At 46.6% G+C, this 15,147-nt stretch overlaps 1 protein-coding gene across 1 annotated transcript in view; it reads left to right on the forward strand.

The window, feature by feature from the left end:
* Positions 1-15,147, forward strand: part of LOC144673548 (BTB/POZ domain-containing protein 9-like) — an 82,059-nt gene that overhangs the window by 41,197 nt on the left and 25,715 nt on the right. Inside the window, exon 4 of the mRNA XM_078535312.1 lies at positions 6,578-6,656. Within this exon, the coding sequence (XP_078391438.1) occupies positions 6,578-6,656 (79 nt within the window). The remainder of the gene's footprint in view (positions 1-6,577; positions 6,657-15,147) is intronic.

Genomic DNA, 15,147 nt, shown 5'->3' on the forward strand with positions numbered 1-15,147 from the left:
CTCGTCTATCTTGTATCTTGTACACCTCTATCAAATCTCCACTCAATCTCCTTCTCTCCAAATAGAACAATCCCAGCTTCTCCAGCCTAACCTGGTAAATGAAATCCCCTATGACCCATAGTACCATAGAACACTACAGCACAGAAAACAGGCCATTCGGCCCTTCTAGTCTATGCCTGGAGCCATTCTGGTAAATCTCCTCCTCGCCCTCTCAACGATCCACACATCCTTGCTAATGTGTGGTGACCAGAACTGGACGCAATGCTCTAGTTGTGGTCTAACCAGAGCTTTATAAAGGTTCAGCATAACCTCCCTGCCTGTGTGCTCAATGCCTCTGTTTATGAAGCCAAGATCCCATTTGCTTTGCAAACCTCTCTCTCAATATGTCCTGCCACCATCAAAGATCGATGTACTTGCACCCCCAGGTCCCTCTATTCCTGAACACTCTTTCAAACTGTGCTATTTAGTCCATATTGCCTCTCCCTATCCTTTTTGCCAAAATATATTACCTCACACATGTCTATTATGCTATCAAGCGGCATTTACTCAGCAATAACCTGCTCACTGATGCCCAGTATGGGTTCCGCCAGGGCTACTCAGCTCCTGACCTCATTACAGCCTTGGCTCAAACATTGACATAAGAGCTGAACTCCCGAGGTGAGGTGAGAGTGACTGCCCTTGACATCAAGGCAGCATTTGACCGAGTGTGGCATCAAGGAGCCCTAGCAAAACTGGAGTCCATAGAACCATAGAAAAGTTACAGCACAGAAGGAGGCCATTTGGCCCATCGTGTCCATGCCAGCCCAAGGACACCCAGGTGCCTTTTCTAATCCCACCTTCCTGCACCCGGCCCATAGCCAATGGGAGTCAATGGGAATCGGGGAAAACTCTCCGCTGGTTGGAATCATACCTAGCACAAAGGAAGATGGTCGTGGTTGTTGGAGGTCAGTCATCTAGCTCCAGGACATCACTGCAGGAGTTCCTCAGGGTAGTGTCCTCGGCCCAACCATTTTTAGCTGCTTCATCAATGATCTTCCTTCCATCATAAGGTCAGAAGTGGGGATGTTCGCTGATGATTGCACAATGTTCAGCACCATTCACGACTCCTCAGACACTGAAGCAGTCTATGTCCAAATGCAGCAAGACCTGGACAATATCCAGGCTTGGGCTGACAAGTGGCAAGTAATATTCACGCCACACAAGTGACCATCTCCAACAAAAGAGAATCCAACCATCGCCCTTTGACATTCATTGGCATCACCATCACTGAATCCCCACTATCATCATCCTGGGGGTTACCATTGACCAGAAACTGAACTGGACTAGCCATATAAATACTGTGGCTACAAGAGCAGGTCAGAGGCTAGGAATCCTGCAGCGATTAACTCACCTCCTGACTCCCCAAAGCCTGTCCACCATCTACAATGCACAAGTCAGGAGCCTGATGGAATACTCCCCACTTGCCTGGATGAGTGCAGCTCCCAACAACACTCAAGAAGCTCCAAACTGTCCAGGACAAAGCAGCCCGCTTGATTGGCACCACATCCACAAACATTCGCTCCCTCCACCACTGACACATAGTAGCAGCAGTGTGTACCATCTACAAGATGCACTGCAGTAACTCACCAAGGCTCCTTAGACAGCTCCTTCCAAACCTACGACCACTACTATCTAGAAGGTCAAGGGCAGCAGATAGATGGGAACACGATCACCTGGAAGTTCCCTTCCAAGCCAGTCACTATCTGACTTGGAAATATATCGCTGTTCCTTCATTGTCACTGGGTCAAAATCCTGGAACTCCCTCCCTAACAGCACTGTGGGTGTACCTACACCACAAGGACTGCAGTGGCTCAAGAAGGCCATTTATCTGCCCATTTTGCTAGCCTATCTATGTCCTTTTGCAGGCAATTCGTACCATCCTGTCTTCCAAGTTTGGTATCATTGGCAAATTCTGAAATTTTATTCCTTATTTGAAAATCTAAGTCATTTATATATAGCAAAAAAGAGCAGCAGTACTAGCACTGACCCTTGGGGAACGCCACTGTCAACCATACTCCAGTCTGAAAAACAACCATCTGCCACAGCTCGTTGTTTTCTGTCTTAAATCCATTTTTATCCAGCCCAATACTGCCCATCCTATTCCATTCATTTTCTTAGTTGGTCTTTGATCTGGTATTTTGTCAAATGCTTTCTTAAAATCCATAAAGATATCATGTACCATGTTCCCTTCCTCGATCTTCAATTTAAAAAAATTCAGTTAGATTGGTCAAGAATAATCTACTTTTTCCAAATCCATGCTGGCTATGTTTAATTAACCCAAACCTCTTCAACTGCCCCTTGATTTTTTTTCTCAATTATTGTTTCTAAACCTTTGCCCATTGAATAAGAATCATATTTACCACTCTCCAGTGCTCTAACACCTCTCTCATATCTAGGGAAGATTGGAAGATTAAGGCAAACCCTTCTACTATCTCCACCCCACTACCCTTAGCAACCTGGGATGCAAGCCATCTGGACCAGGTGACTTATCCAGTCTAAGCATTGCCAACCTTTCCAATAATGCCTCGTACTTTTCATCCTATCCACTGTCTCTACTATCTCCACTACTTATGTTTTGTCAGATTCCCCTTCCTTCGTAAACACTGACACGAAACATTCAAGTATCCTAGCCTTATCCTGTCCCTCTAAGCATATATCATGCTCTCTTTCCCTAATAGCACCCACCTCACCTCTTACTCCCAGTAGAAGATTTTTGGATTCTCTTTTTTGTTAACAGCTATTCTATCCTCATACTCCCTCTTTACCTCCTTTCTCAACCTATTGTACTTCACTTGTTCCTCACTTGAATAATTCCCCCAACATGCATCATACAGCCTCGTTTTGAATTTCATCATAATCTCTATCTCCTTTGTCATTCAAGGTGTCCTCTTTTTTGGTTCCCTTAATTTTATATTTTGCCCTTGTTGGAATGTTGCAGCCTGTACCTCAAACATCTCCTCGATAAAGATCATCTATTGTCTATTTTAGCTTCCCGCTCAGCCTCTGGTTCCATTTTACTCTTGACACATCCCTTCCCATTACATTGAAATTAGCCCTCTTCAAATTTAGACAATCTACTTCCAATTATTCCTTGCTGTTCTGCATTTAGCTTAAACCCTAAGATACAAAGTGTTTGTCCACTGACACTTGGTCCACCTTCATTTCCCAGCACCAGATCCAGCAATGCCTCCTTGCTAGTTGGGCTGAGAACATAGTCAGAGTCACAGAATTGTTACAACACAGAAGGAGGCCATTTGGCCCAACCTGTTCTACGTAGGAGCAATTTAGCGAGTGTGACTCCCCACATCCCTGTCAATTGACAATCGTAATAATAACTGAAGAAAGAGAGGCAGCAGTGTGTACCATCTACAAGATACACCGCAGGAATTCACCAAGGCTCTTTAGACAGCACCTTCTAAACCCACGACCACTACCATCTAGAAGGACAAGGGCAGCAGATACATGGGAACACCACCACCTGGAAGTTCCCCCCAAGTCACTCACCATCCTGAATTGGAAATATATCGCCGTTGCTTCACTGTCGCTGGGTCAAAATCCTGGAACTTCCTCCCTAACATCACTGTGGTGAAGTGGTATTGTCTCTGAACTGGTAATCCAGAGACTCAGGGTAATACTCTGGGAAACTTGAGTTCGAATCCCACCACGGCAGCTGTCTGATGATGACCACGAACCTTGTCGATTGTTGGTTCACTAATGTCCTTTAGGGAAGGAAATCTGCTGTCCTTACCTGGTCTGGCCTACATGTGACTCCAGACCCACAGCAATGTGGTTGACTCTGAAATGGCCTAGCCAGACACTCTGTTGTATCAAACTGCTAAAAAATCAATAAAAAGGAATGAAACTGGACTGACCGCCCGGCATCAACCTAGACACTGGAAACGACAACGTCAGACTCAGCCCTGTCGACCCTGCAAAGTCCCCCTTACTAACATCTGGGGGCTAGTGCCAAAATTGGGAGAGCTATCTCATAGACTAGTCAAGCATCAGCCTGACATAGTCATCCTCACGGAATCATACCTTACAGATAATGTCCCAGACACCATCACCATCCCTGGGTATGTCCTGTCCCACCGGCAGGACAGGCCCAGCAGAGGTGGTGGCACAGTGGTATACAGTCAGGAGGGAGTTGCCCTGGGAGTCCTCAACATCGATTTCGTACCCCATGAAGTCTCATGGCACCAAGTGAAACATGGGCAAGGAAATCTCCTGGTGATTATCATGTACTGTCCTCCCTCAGCTGATGAATCAGTACTCCTCCATACCGCTTGGAGGAAACACTGAGAGTGGCAAGGACGCAGAATGTACTCTGGGTGGTGGACTTCAATGTTCATCACCAAGAGTAGCTCGGTAGCACCACTACTGACCGAGCCAAGCTATTCCAGTACAGCTACAACATTGGCATCTACCCAGCTATGTGGAAAATTGCCCAGGTATGTCCTGTACACAAAAAGCCGGACAAATCCAACCCAGCCAATTACCGCCCCATCAGTCTTCTCTCCATCATCAGTAAAGTAATGGAAGGGGTCAACAACAGTGCTATCAAGCGGCACTTGCTTAGCAATAACCTGCTCTGTGACGGTCAGCTTGGTTTCTGCCAGGGCCACTCAGCTCCTGACCTCATTACAGCCTTGGCTCAAACATGGACAAAAGAGCTGAACTCCCAAGGTGAGGTGAGAGTGACTGCCCTTGACATCAATGCAGCATTTGACCGAGTGTGGCATCAAGGAGCCCTAGCAAAACTGGAGTCAAAGGGAATCAGGGAGAAACTCTCCACTGGTTGGAGTCATACCTAGCACAAAGGAAGATGGTTGTGGTTGTTGAAGGTCAGTCATCTCAGCTCCAGGACATCACTGCAGGAGTTCCTCAGGGTAGTGTCCTCGGCCCAACCATCTTCAGCTGCTTCATCAATGACCTTCCTTCCATCATAAGGTCAGAAGTGGGGATGTTCGCTGATGATTGCACAATGTTCAGCACCATTCACGACTCCTCAGATACTGAAGCAGTCCATGTCCAAATTCAGCAAGACCTGGACAGTATCCAGGCTTGGGCTGACAAGTGGCAAGTAACATTCGCGCCACACAAGTGTCAGTCAATGACCTTCTCCAACAAGAGAGAAGCAACCATCGCCCCTTGACATTCAATGGCATTACCAACACTGAATCCCCCACTATCAACATCCCGGGGGTTACCATTGAACAGAAACTGAACTGGACTAGCCATATAAATACTGTGGCTACAAGAGCAGCTCAGAGGCTGGGAATCCTATGAGCAACTCACCTCCTGACTCCCCAAAGTCTGTCCACAATCTACATGGCACAAGTCAGGAGTGTGATGGAATACTCCCCACTTGCCTGGATGAGTGCAGCTCCCACAGCACTCAAGAAGCTCGACACCATCCAGGACAAAGCAGCCCCGCTTGATTGACACCACATCCACAAACATTCACTCCCTCCACCACCGATGCACAGTAGCAGCAGTGTGTGTACCATCTACAAGATGCACTGCAGGAATTCACCAAGGCTCCTTAGACAGCACCTTCCAAACCCATGACCACTACCACCTAGAAGGACAAGGGTAGCAGACACATGGGAACACCACCACCTGGAAGTTCCCCTCCAAGTCACTCACCATCCTGACTTGGAAATATATCACCGTTCCTTCACTGTCGCTGGGTCAAAATCCTGGAACTCCCTCCCCAACAGCACTGTGGGTGTACCTACACCACATGGACTGCAGCGGTTCAAGAAGGCAGCTCACCACCACCTTCTTAAGGGCAACTAGGGATGGGCAATAAATGCTGGTCCAGCCAGCGAAGCCCACATCCCGTAAACGAATTAAAAACAAGTTCAGAAATTCTTCTCCCTGCTTCTCCTTTTCTCCACTTTTATCCCAGTCTATATTAGGGTGATTAAAGTCCCCCAGTCTATAGTTCTTGCACATCTTCGTGATTTGCCCTTAGATTTGCTCCACTATCTCCCTCTCACTCTTTGAAGGCCTATAGAATATCCCCAGCAACCTGATCATCCGCTTCTCAATCAAACCAAATGGATTCTGTTCTTGCTCCTCAAGTTAATCCTCCCTTTCTAACACCACCTCCCTTTCTTCTTTCTTTGTGGAGATGGCTGAGTCATTATTTTTGTTAATTTCTCATTGCACACTGCAGTCTTGTGACAGGGAGAGCTCGGAGTGACTGAAATCCATCTGTGCTATGAATTACACTCGAGAATTATCTGCACCAAGAGCCTTACCTCCAGAAAATCTCTCTTGGAGCAAAAGAATCACCTGATGAGGAAAAGCAAATTCAATATAAAACCCCCAACCATATTGAAACTGTTTCTCTTTGTACTGTGTCGATTTCCCAGTGTTTGGTTGTTGATCTAACTCTGAATCACTCTGGGGATTGTTGGGCCCCATTACTCCCTCATTAAGGAAGGAGTCTCCCAGTCTGTGTATTGATTCTGCACTCCCAGTTAAATACCTTTGCACTCTTTCTGTGTTAACTATGTTTTCTTTCCAGATCATGGCAAACAATCAGCTTTGAGCGGCAGCCGGTGGTGTTTATCAGGATCGTGGGGACCTATAACACAGCCAACGAGGTATGATTTTACTAGCAAAAGTTCAGACTCTTGTGGAAGGAGAAGTCAGACTGGAATTGTTTACAAAGGAGTTCACTGTGGATAATCCCTCAATGGTTCTTGAGCAGTTTAGGGGAATGGACAGATCAACTAGAATTCCTGTGTCTAGAGCAAAAAAGATCAGCTTGTATTTATATAGTGCCTTTCTAGACCACAGAACATCCCTAAGCACTTTACAGCCAATGATGGGTTTTTAAGTGTAGTTGCTGTTGAATTGTAGGAAATGCGGCAGTCAATTTGTGTATGATAATGACCAGATGATCTGTCTTTGTGATGTTGGGAGATAAATATTGGCCTAGGAAACTGGGGATAACTCCCCTGCTCTTCTTTGAAAGAGTGCCATGGGATCTTTTACGTCCACCTGAGAGGATAGATGGGGCCTTGGTTTAACATGTCACCCACAAGATGACAACTTCAACAATGCAGCACACCCTCGTTACTGCACTCGAGTGCCAGCCTTGCTTTTTGTGCTCATTTCCTGGAGTCATAAACTAATGATGTACAGAAGGAGCCCATTCAGCTCATGCCATCTCTGCCCAACAATCCAGCCAGTCCCATCCCCCTAATCTATCCCCATAGCCCTGGAGGTTTATTCCCCTCGAGTACCCATCCAATTTTGTTTTGAAATCATCGGTCGTCTGCGCTCCCACCACCCTCATAGGCAGTGAGTTCCAGGTTCTTAACATACTCTGTGTAATGAAGGGAAACAAACCCTGAGTTCCTTGGATGGTGGAGTTAATGGGTAAGGTGAAGCAGGAAAAGGGTGGGCACCACTGATGCCAGGGTGATAATACAAGGAAGAATTGGGTTAACTATGACAACTATCGAGGACAAATGAGAAATTAAATAAGAGGAACAAAAAGAGAATACGAGAATAGGTTGGCAGCTAACTTCAAAGGAAATCGAAAGACTTATAAATAGTAAAATGTTGTCAGAGGAGGCACCGAGGCCAATTAGGGACCAAATGGAGACGTATTGGTTGAAGCAGAAGCCATGAGAACTAATTGATTACTTTGCATCGGTCTTCACCAAGAAAGAAGACTTTACCAAAACAATGGTAAAGGAGGAGGTTGATGGGGTGCTCTGTTAAGATAGTTAAGAGGAGATACTATGAAGGCTGACAGTAATTTTAGAGTGAATAAGCAAACAGGATCGGATGGGATGCTTGCATTGATACTGAGAGGTGTAAGGGTGGAAATTGTGGAGGCACTGGTCATAATCTTCCAATCCTCCTTAGACGCAGGGGTGGTGCCAGAGGACTGGAGAGTTGCAAATGTTACACCCATGTTCAAAAAGGAGCATAAGGATAAAGCCAGCAACTACAGGCCAGTCAGTTTAACCTCAGTGCTGGAAAAGCTTTTATAAACTATAATCTGGCTCAAAATTAATAGTCTCTTGATAAGTGTGGATTAATTAAGGAAAGCCAGCATGGAATTGTTAAAGGCAAATCTATTCATTTTAGCTTTTTTGAGGCAACAGAGGGTTGATGAGGATAATGCAGTTGATGTGGTAGAACTGGGCTTCCAAAAAGCATTTAATAATATGTCACATAATAATGGCTTGTAGGAAAATTAAAGCCCATGGAATAAAAAGGGGCAGTTACTGACTCATAATGGGCTAATAGAATAGTTTTGGTAGTGAGTGATGTGGTCATGATGTAACAGTGACATCAGCAGTAATGTGCTAGACTCTTGAGAGAGAGGATGGAACACTCTGTACTCATGAGAGACATACCTACTCTAACCTATCTGGTATATAGTATTAATAAATCAGTTTGAGGGAACCACTTGAGTCAGACGACAGTCTTCCCAGATAAGAAAGGCCACACGACCAGTTTACAAAACATGGTGGCAGTGAAGTGACACCAATCTAACAAAGAGTTGGTGCCATCGACGGAACACCCTGGCACAAGACTAGAAGAAAACCTGACCAAAGTGAGGATCTGCAAGCGTAGCTAAATGAGGCAGCAAACTGGAAAGTGGTAACGATGTCTGTACCTGGCGATCAGTCACTGCCCCGCCCGTTCAAAAATCTCGAGAGCCCACAGAGAGGCCAAAAGTGGGAGTTATGGAAAAAACACTTCCTTGGATATTGAGCAGCATTGGGGGCCTCCATTTGAAAGGGCAGAAGCACCAGGTTAGTTCATTCCTTTACTTCGTAGGACTGGTCACCGACGATGTCCGCTTGAGAAGGGGGAGGGAGGGACCTCCGCAGACTTCAAGACTGTCCTTAAAGCCTTCGACACATATTTTAGCCCAAATTGAGACCTTGTGATTCAACGGGTGTGTGTGCTTTAATCAAAGATCCCAAAGACCAGGGGGATTCGTTGAATTATTTCTTACCAACCTATATCAGTGAGCTAGTTCTTGCAGATACAGCGCATTGAAAGGTGAACTTATTCGAGACCACATTGCTATCAGAGTCTGTGATGAAAACCTCTTGGTGACCTCACTCTTGATCAAGTGATTCTTAGAAGCATAGAAACTAGGAGCAGGAGTAGGCCATTCGGCCCTTTGAGCCTGCTCCGCCATTCAATATGATCATGGCTGATCCTCTATCTCAACACCATACTCCCACTCTCTCCCAGACCGCTTGATGCCTTTAGAGTCCAGAAATCTATCTATTTCCTTCTTAAATATATTCAGTGACTTGGCCTCCACAGCTTCTGTGGTAGAGAATTCCACAGGTTCACCACCCTCTGAGTGAAGACGTTTCTCCTCATCTCAGTCCTAAATGGTCTACCCTGTATCCTGAGACTGTGACCCCTTGTTCTAGACTCCCCCCAGCCAGAGGAAATATCATCCCTGCATCCAGTCTGTCCAGCCCTGTCAGGATTTTATACGTTTCAATGAGATCCCCTCGTATTCTTCTAAACTCCAGTGAATACAGGGCCTAGTCGGCCCAATCTCTCCTCATATGACAATCCTGCCATCCCAGGAATCAGTCTGGTGAACCTTCACTGCACTCCCTTTATGGCAAGTATATCCTTTCTTAGGTAAGGAGACCAAAACTGCACATACTTCTCCAGATGTGGTCCCACCAAGGCCTTGTACAGCTGCAGTAAGACATCCTTGCTCCTGTACTCAAGTCCTCTGGCAATGAAGGCCAACATGCCATTTGCCTTCTTAACTGCTTGCTGTACCTGTATGCTTGCTTTCAGGACGGACCACCTGGCACAAACCTAGGCACCGGAAATGACAACGGCAATCTCAGCCCTGTCAATCCTGCAGAGTCCTCCTTACTAGCATCTGGGGGCTAGTGCCAAAATTTCATAGACTAGTCAAGCAATGACATAGTCATCCTCACAGAATCATACCTTACAGATAATGTCCCAGACACCACCATCACCATCCCTGGGTATGTCCTGTCCCACCAGCAGGACAGACCCAGCAGAGGTGGTGGCACAGTGGTATACAGTCAGAAGGGAGTTGTCCTGGGAGTCCTCAACATCGACTCTGGACCCCATGAAGTCTCATGTCATGAGGTCAAACATGGGCAAGGAAACCTCCTGCTGATTGCCACGTACCGCCCTCCCTCAGCTGATGAATCAGTGCCTCCTCCATGTTGAACATCACTTGGAGGAAGCACTGAGGGTGGAAATGTACTCTGGGTGGGGGAGTTCAATGTCCATCACCAAGAGTGGCTTAGTAGCACCACCACTGACTGAGCTGGCTGAGTCCTAAAGGACATAGCTGCTAGACTGGGTCTGCGGCAGGTGGTGAGGGAACCAACAAGAGGGAAAAACATACTTGACCTCATCCTCACCAACCTGCCTGCCGCAGATGCACCTGTCCATGACAATATCGGTAGGAGTGACCACCGCACAGTCGTTGTAGAGACAAAGTCCTGCCTTCACATTGAGGATACCCTCTATCGTGTTATAAGACCATAAGACATAGGAGCAGAAGTCGGCCATTCGGCCCATCGAGTCTGCTCCGCCATTAAATGAGATCATGGCTGATCTGATAATCCTCAACTGCACTTTCCTTCCTTTTCCCCATAACTTTGATTCCCTAACTGATTAAAAATCTGTCTATCTCAGCCTTGAATATACTTAACGACCCAGTCTCTACAGCACTCTGTGGTAAAGAATTCCACAGATTAACTACCCTCTGAGAGAAGAAATTCCTCCTCATCTCTGTTTTAAATGGGTGACCCCTTACTCTGAGATTGTGCCCTCTGGTCCTAGACTCTCCCACAAGGGGAAACAACCTCTCAGCATCTACCCTTCAAGCCCCCTAAGAATCACAGAATCATAGTGCAGAAGAGGCCCTTCGGCCCATCGAGTCTGCACCGACACGTGGGAAACACCTGACCTACCTACCTAATCCCATTTACCAGCACTTGGCCCATAGCCTTGAATGTTATGACGTGCCAAGTGCTCATCCAGATACTTTTTAAAGGATGTGAGGCAACCCGCCTCCACCACCCTCCCAGGCAGCACGTTCCAGATCGTCACCACCCTCTGGGTAAAAAAGTTTTTCCTCACATCCCCCCTAAACCTCCTGCCCCTCACCTTGAATTTATGCCCCCTTGTGACTGGCCCTTCAACTAAGGGGAACAGCTGCTCCCTATCCACCCTGTCCATGCCCCTCAAACTCTTGTACACCTCGATCAGGTCGCCCCTCAGTCTTCTCTGCTCCAACGAAAGCAACCCAAGTCTATCCAACCTCTCTTCATAACTTAAATGTTTCATCCCAGGCAACATCCTGGTGAATCTCCTCTGCACCCCCTCCAGTGCAATCACATCCTTCCTATAATGTGGCGACCAGAACTGCACACAGTACTCCAGCTGTGGCCTCACCAAGGTTCTATACAACTCCAACATGTCCTCCCTACTTTTGTAATCTATGCCTCAATTAATAAAGGCAAGAGTCCCATATGCCTTTTTCACCACCCCACTAACATGCCCCTCTGCCTTCAGAGATCAATGGACACACACCAAGGTCCCTTTGTTCCTCAGAACTTCCTAGTGCCATGCTGTTCATTGAATATTTCCTTGTCAAATTACTCCTTCCAAAGTGTATCACCTCACACTTTTCAGGGTTAAATTCCATCTGCCACTTATCTGCCAATTTGATCATCCTCTGTAGCCCAAGACACTCAACCTCACTGTTAACCACCTGGCCAATCTTTGTGTCATCCGCAAACTTCCTAATCCTACCCCCCACATAGTCACCTATGTCGTTTATATAAATGACAAATAATAGGGGACCTAGCACAGATCCCTGTGGTACGCCACTAGACACTGGCTTCCAGTCACTAAAGCATCCTTCTGTCATCACCCTCTGCCTCCTACAACTAAGCCAATTTTGAAACCATCTTATTAAATTACCCTGTATCCCATGTGCATTTGCCTTCTTTATAAGTCTCCCATGTGGGACCTTGTCAAAGGCTTTGCTGAAATCCAAATAAACTACATCAACTGCACTACCCTCATCTATACACCTGGTCACCTCCTCAAAAAATTCAGTCAAATTTGTTAGGCATGACCTCCCTCTGACAAAGCCATGCTGACTATCCCTGATCAAACCTTGCCTCTCCAAGTGGAGATAGATACTCTCCTTCAGAAATTTCTCCAATAGTTTCCCTACCACTGACGTGAGACTCACTGGCCTGTAGTACCCTGGCTTATCTCTACAACCCTGCTTAAATAGCGGAACCACATTAGCTGTTCTCCAGTCCTCTGGCACCTCCCCCGTGGCCAGAGAGGAATTAAAAATTTGGGTCAGAGCCCTGCGATCTCCTCCCTTGCCTCCCTCAGCAGTCTGGGACACAAATCATCCGAACCTGGAGATTTGTCCACTTTTAAGCCTGCCAACACCTCCAATACCTTGTCACTCCCTATATCAATTTTCTCAAGAACCTCGCAGTCCCTCTCCCCGAGTTCGATACCTTCATCCTCATTGTCTTGGGTGAAGATGGACGTGAAGATTCATTCAACACTCTAGCGATGTCCTCTGGCTCCACCCATAGATTTCCCCCCTGGTCCCTTATAGGCCCTACTCTTTCCCTGGTTATCCTCTTCCCATTGATATACTTATAGAATATCTTGGGACTTTCCCTACTTTTACCAGCCAGAGCTTCCTCATATCCCCTCTTTGCTCTCCGAATTGCTTTCTTAAGCTCCACCCTGCACTTTCTGTACTCCACTAATGCCTCCGCAGATTTACTTCCCTTGTAACTACTAAAAGCCTCTCTTTTCCTTCTCATCGTAACCTGAATATCTCTGGTCATCCATGGTTCTCTGGGCTTGTTACTCCTTCCTATCACCCTAGAGGGAACATGTTGACCCTGTACCCTCCCCATTTCCTTTTTGAACACCACCCCCCCCCCCCCCCCCCACTGCTCCTCTGTAGATTTCCCCACAAGTAGCTGTTCCCAGTCTACCTTGGCCTCCTGTCTTATTTTATTAAAATCCACTCTCCCCCAATCCAAAACATTTTTATGCAACTTGTCGATTTCTTTGTCCATAACAAACTTAAACTGTACCATGGTGTGGTCGCTATCACTATAATGCTCGCCCACCACCACCTCAGCCACCTGTCCTGCTTCATTTCCCAGAATTAGGTCCAGCTCTGCGCCGTCCCTTGTTGGACCCTCTACATATTGACCTAAAAGTTCTCCTGTACACATTTCAAGAAATCCACTCCATCCAAGCCCTTAACACTATGTCTATCCCAATTAATGTTGGTAAAGTTGAAATCACCAATATAATTACCCTATTGTTATTGTTTTTACACACCTCCACAAATTGTGCACATATTTGCTCCTCAATTTCCCGCTGACTATCTGGGGGTCTATAATAAACACCTAACAATGTGGCTGCCCCTTTTTTATTCCTAAGCTCTACCCACAAAGCTTCATTTGATGCCCCCTCCAAGATATCATCTCTCCTTACTGCAGTAACTGACTCCTTTACTAATAATACAGTGCCGCCTCCTCTTTTACCCCCTCCCCTGTCTCGCCTGAAGATTCTATATCCCGGAATGTTGAGCTGCCAATCCTGCCCCTCCCTCAACCACGTCTCAGTGATGGCTACTATATCACAATTCCACATGTCAATCCTCACCCTTAACTCATCCGTTTTACCTGTAATACTCCTGGCGTTAAAGTAGAGGCCATCCAGCCTTGCCTTGCTCCCTTGAAGCTTATTGCAGCTGTACTCCCTCTGACTTGATTGTTTTACTGTATTATGATGTGTCCCTATTCTGCTAACATTCTGTGTCCCCTCCCCCTGCCGAATTAGTTTAAACTCCTCCCAACAGCACTAGCAAACCCGCCCGCAAGGATGTTAGTCCCGCTCTGGTTCAGATGTAGACCATCCCACTTGTACAGGTCCCACCTTCCCCAGAAACTGTCCCAGTGATCCAGGAATCTAAAACCCTCCCTCCTGCACCAGCTCTTAAGCCACGTATTTATCTGTGCTATTCTCCTATTTCTGAGCTCGCTAGCACATGGCACTGGGAGTAATCCAGAGATCACAACCCGAGAGGTCTTGCTTTTTAATCTACTGCCTAACTCCCTGAATTCTTGATGCAAGACCTCATCCCTCTTTCTACCTATGTCATTGGTACCAACATGTACCATGACCTCTGCCTTATCACCCTCCCCCTTCAGGATGCCCTGCAGCCGTTCAGAGACATCCCGGACCCTGGCACCAGGGAGGCAACACACCATCCTGGAGTCACATTGACAGCCACAGTAGCACCTATCTGTTCCCCTGACTATAGAATCCCCTATTACTATTGCTCTTCCTCCCCTCCTGTACAGACAGGCTGCTTGTGGTGCCAGAAGCTTGGTTCTGTCCGCACTCCCTGGAGGAACCAGCGCCCTCATCAGTCTCCAAAATGGAATACCGATTTGCGAGAGGGGACCCCAGGGGACTCCTATATGTTTCAATAAGGTTGCCTCTCATTCTTCGAAACTCCAGTGAGTACAGGCCCAACCTACTCAACCTCTCCTCATAAGAAAATCCCTCCATACCTGGGATCAACCTAGTGAACCTTCTCTGGACTGCCTCCAATGCCAGTATATCTTTCCTTAGATAAGGGGACCAAAACTATTCACTGTATTCTAAGTGTGGTCTAATTAGTGCCTTGGATAGTTTTAGCAAGACTTCCCTATTTTTATATCCCATTCCCTTTGAAATAAAGACCAATATTCCATTTGCCTTCCCTATTATCTGTTGAACTTGTATGTTAACTTTTTGTGATTCATGCATGAGGACCCCCAAATCCCTCTGTGCTGCAGATTTCTGCAGCCTTTCTCCATTTAAATCATATTCAGCTCCTCTATTCTTCCTGCCAAAGTGCATAACCTCACATTTTCCCACATTGTATTCCATCTGCCTCCATTTGGCACTACACCGTGCTAAATGGGACAAATTTCAAACAGATCTAGCTGCTCAAGGCTGGGCATCCATGAGGCGCTGTGGGCCATCAGAGGCAGA

This window comes from Cetorhinus maximus, unplaced genomic scaffold (assembly GCF_964194155.1).
Source record: "Cetorhinus maximus unplaced genomic scaffold, sCetMax3.hap1.1 HAP1_SCAFFOLD_380, whole genome shotgun sequence".
NCBI lineage: Eukaryota > Metazoa > Chordata > Chondrichthyes > Lamniformes > Cetorhinidae > Cetorhinus > Cetorhinus maximus.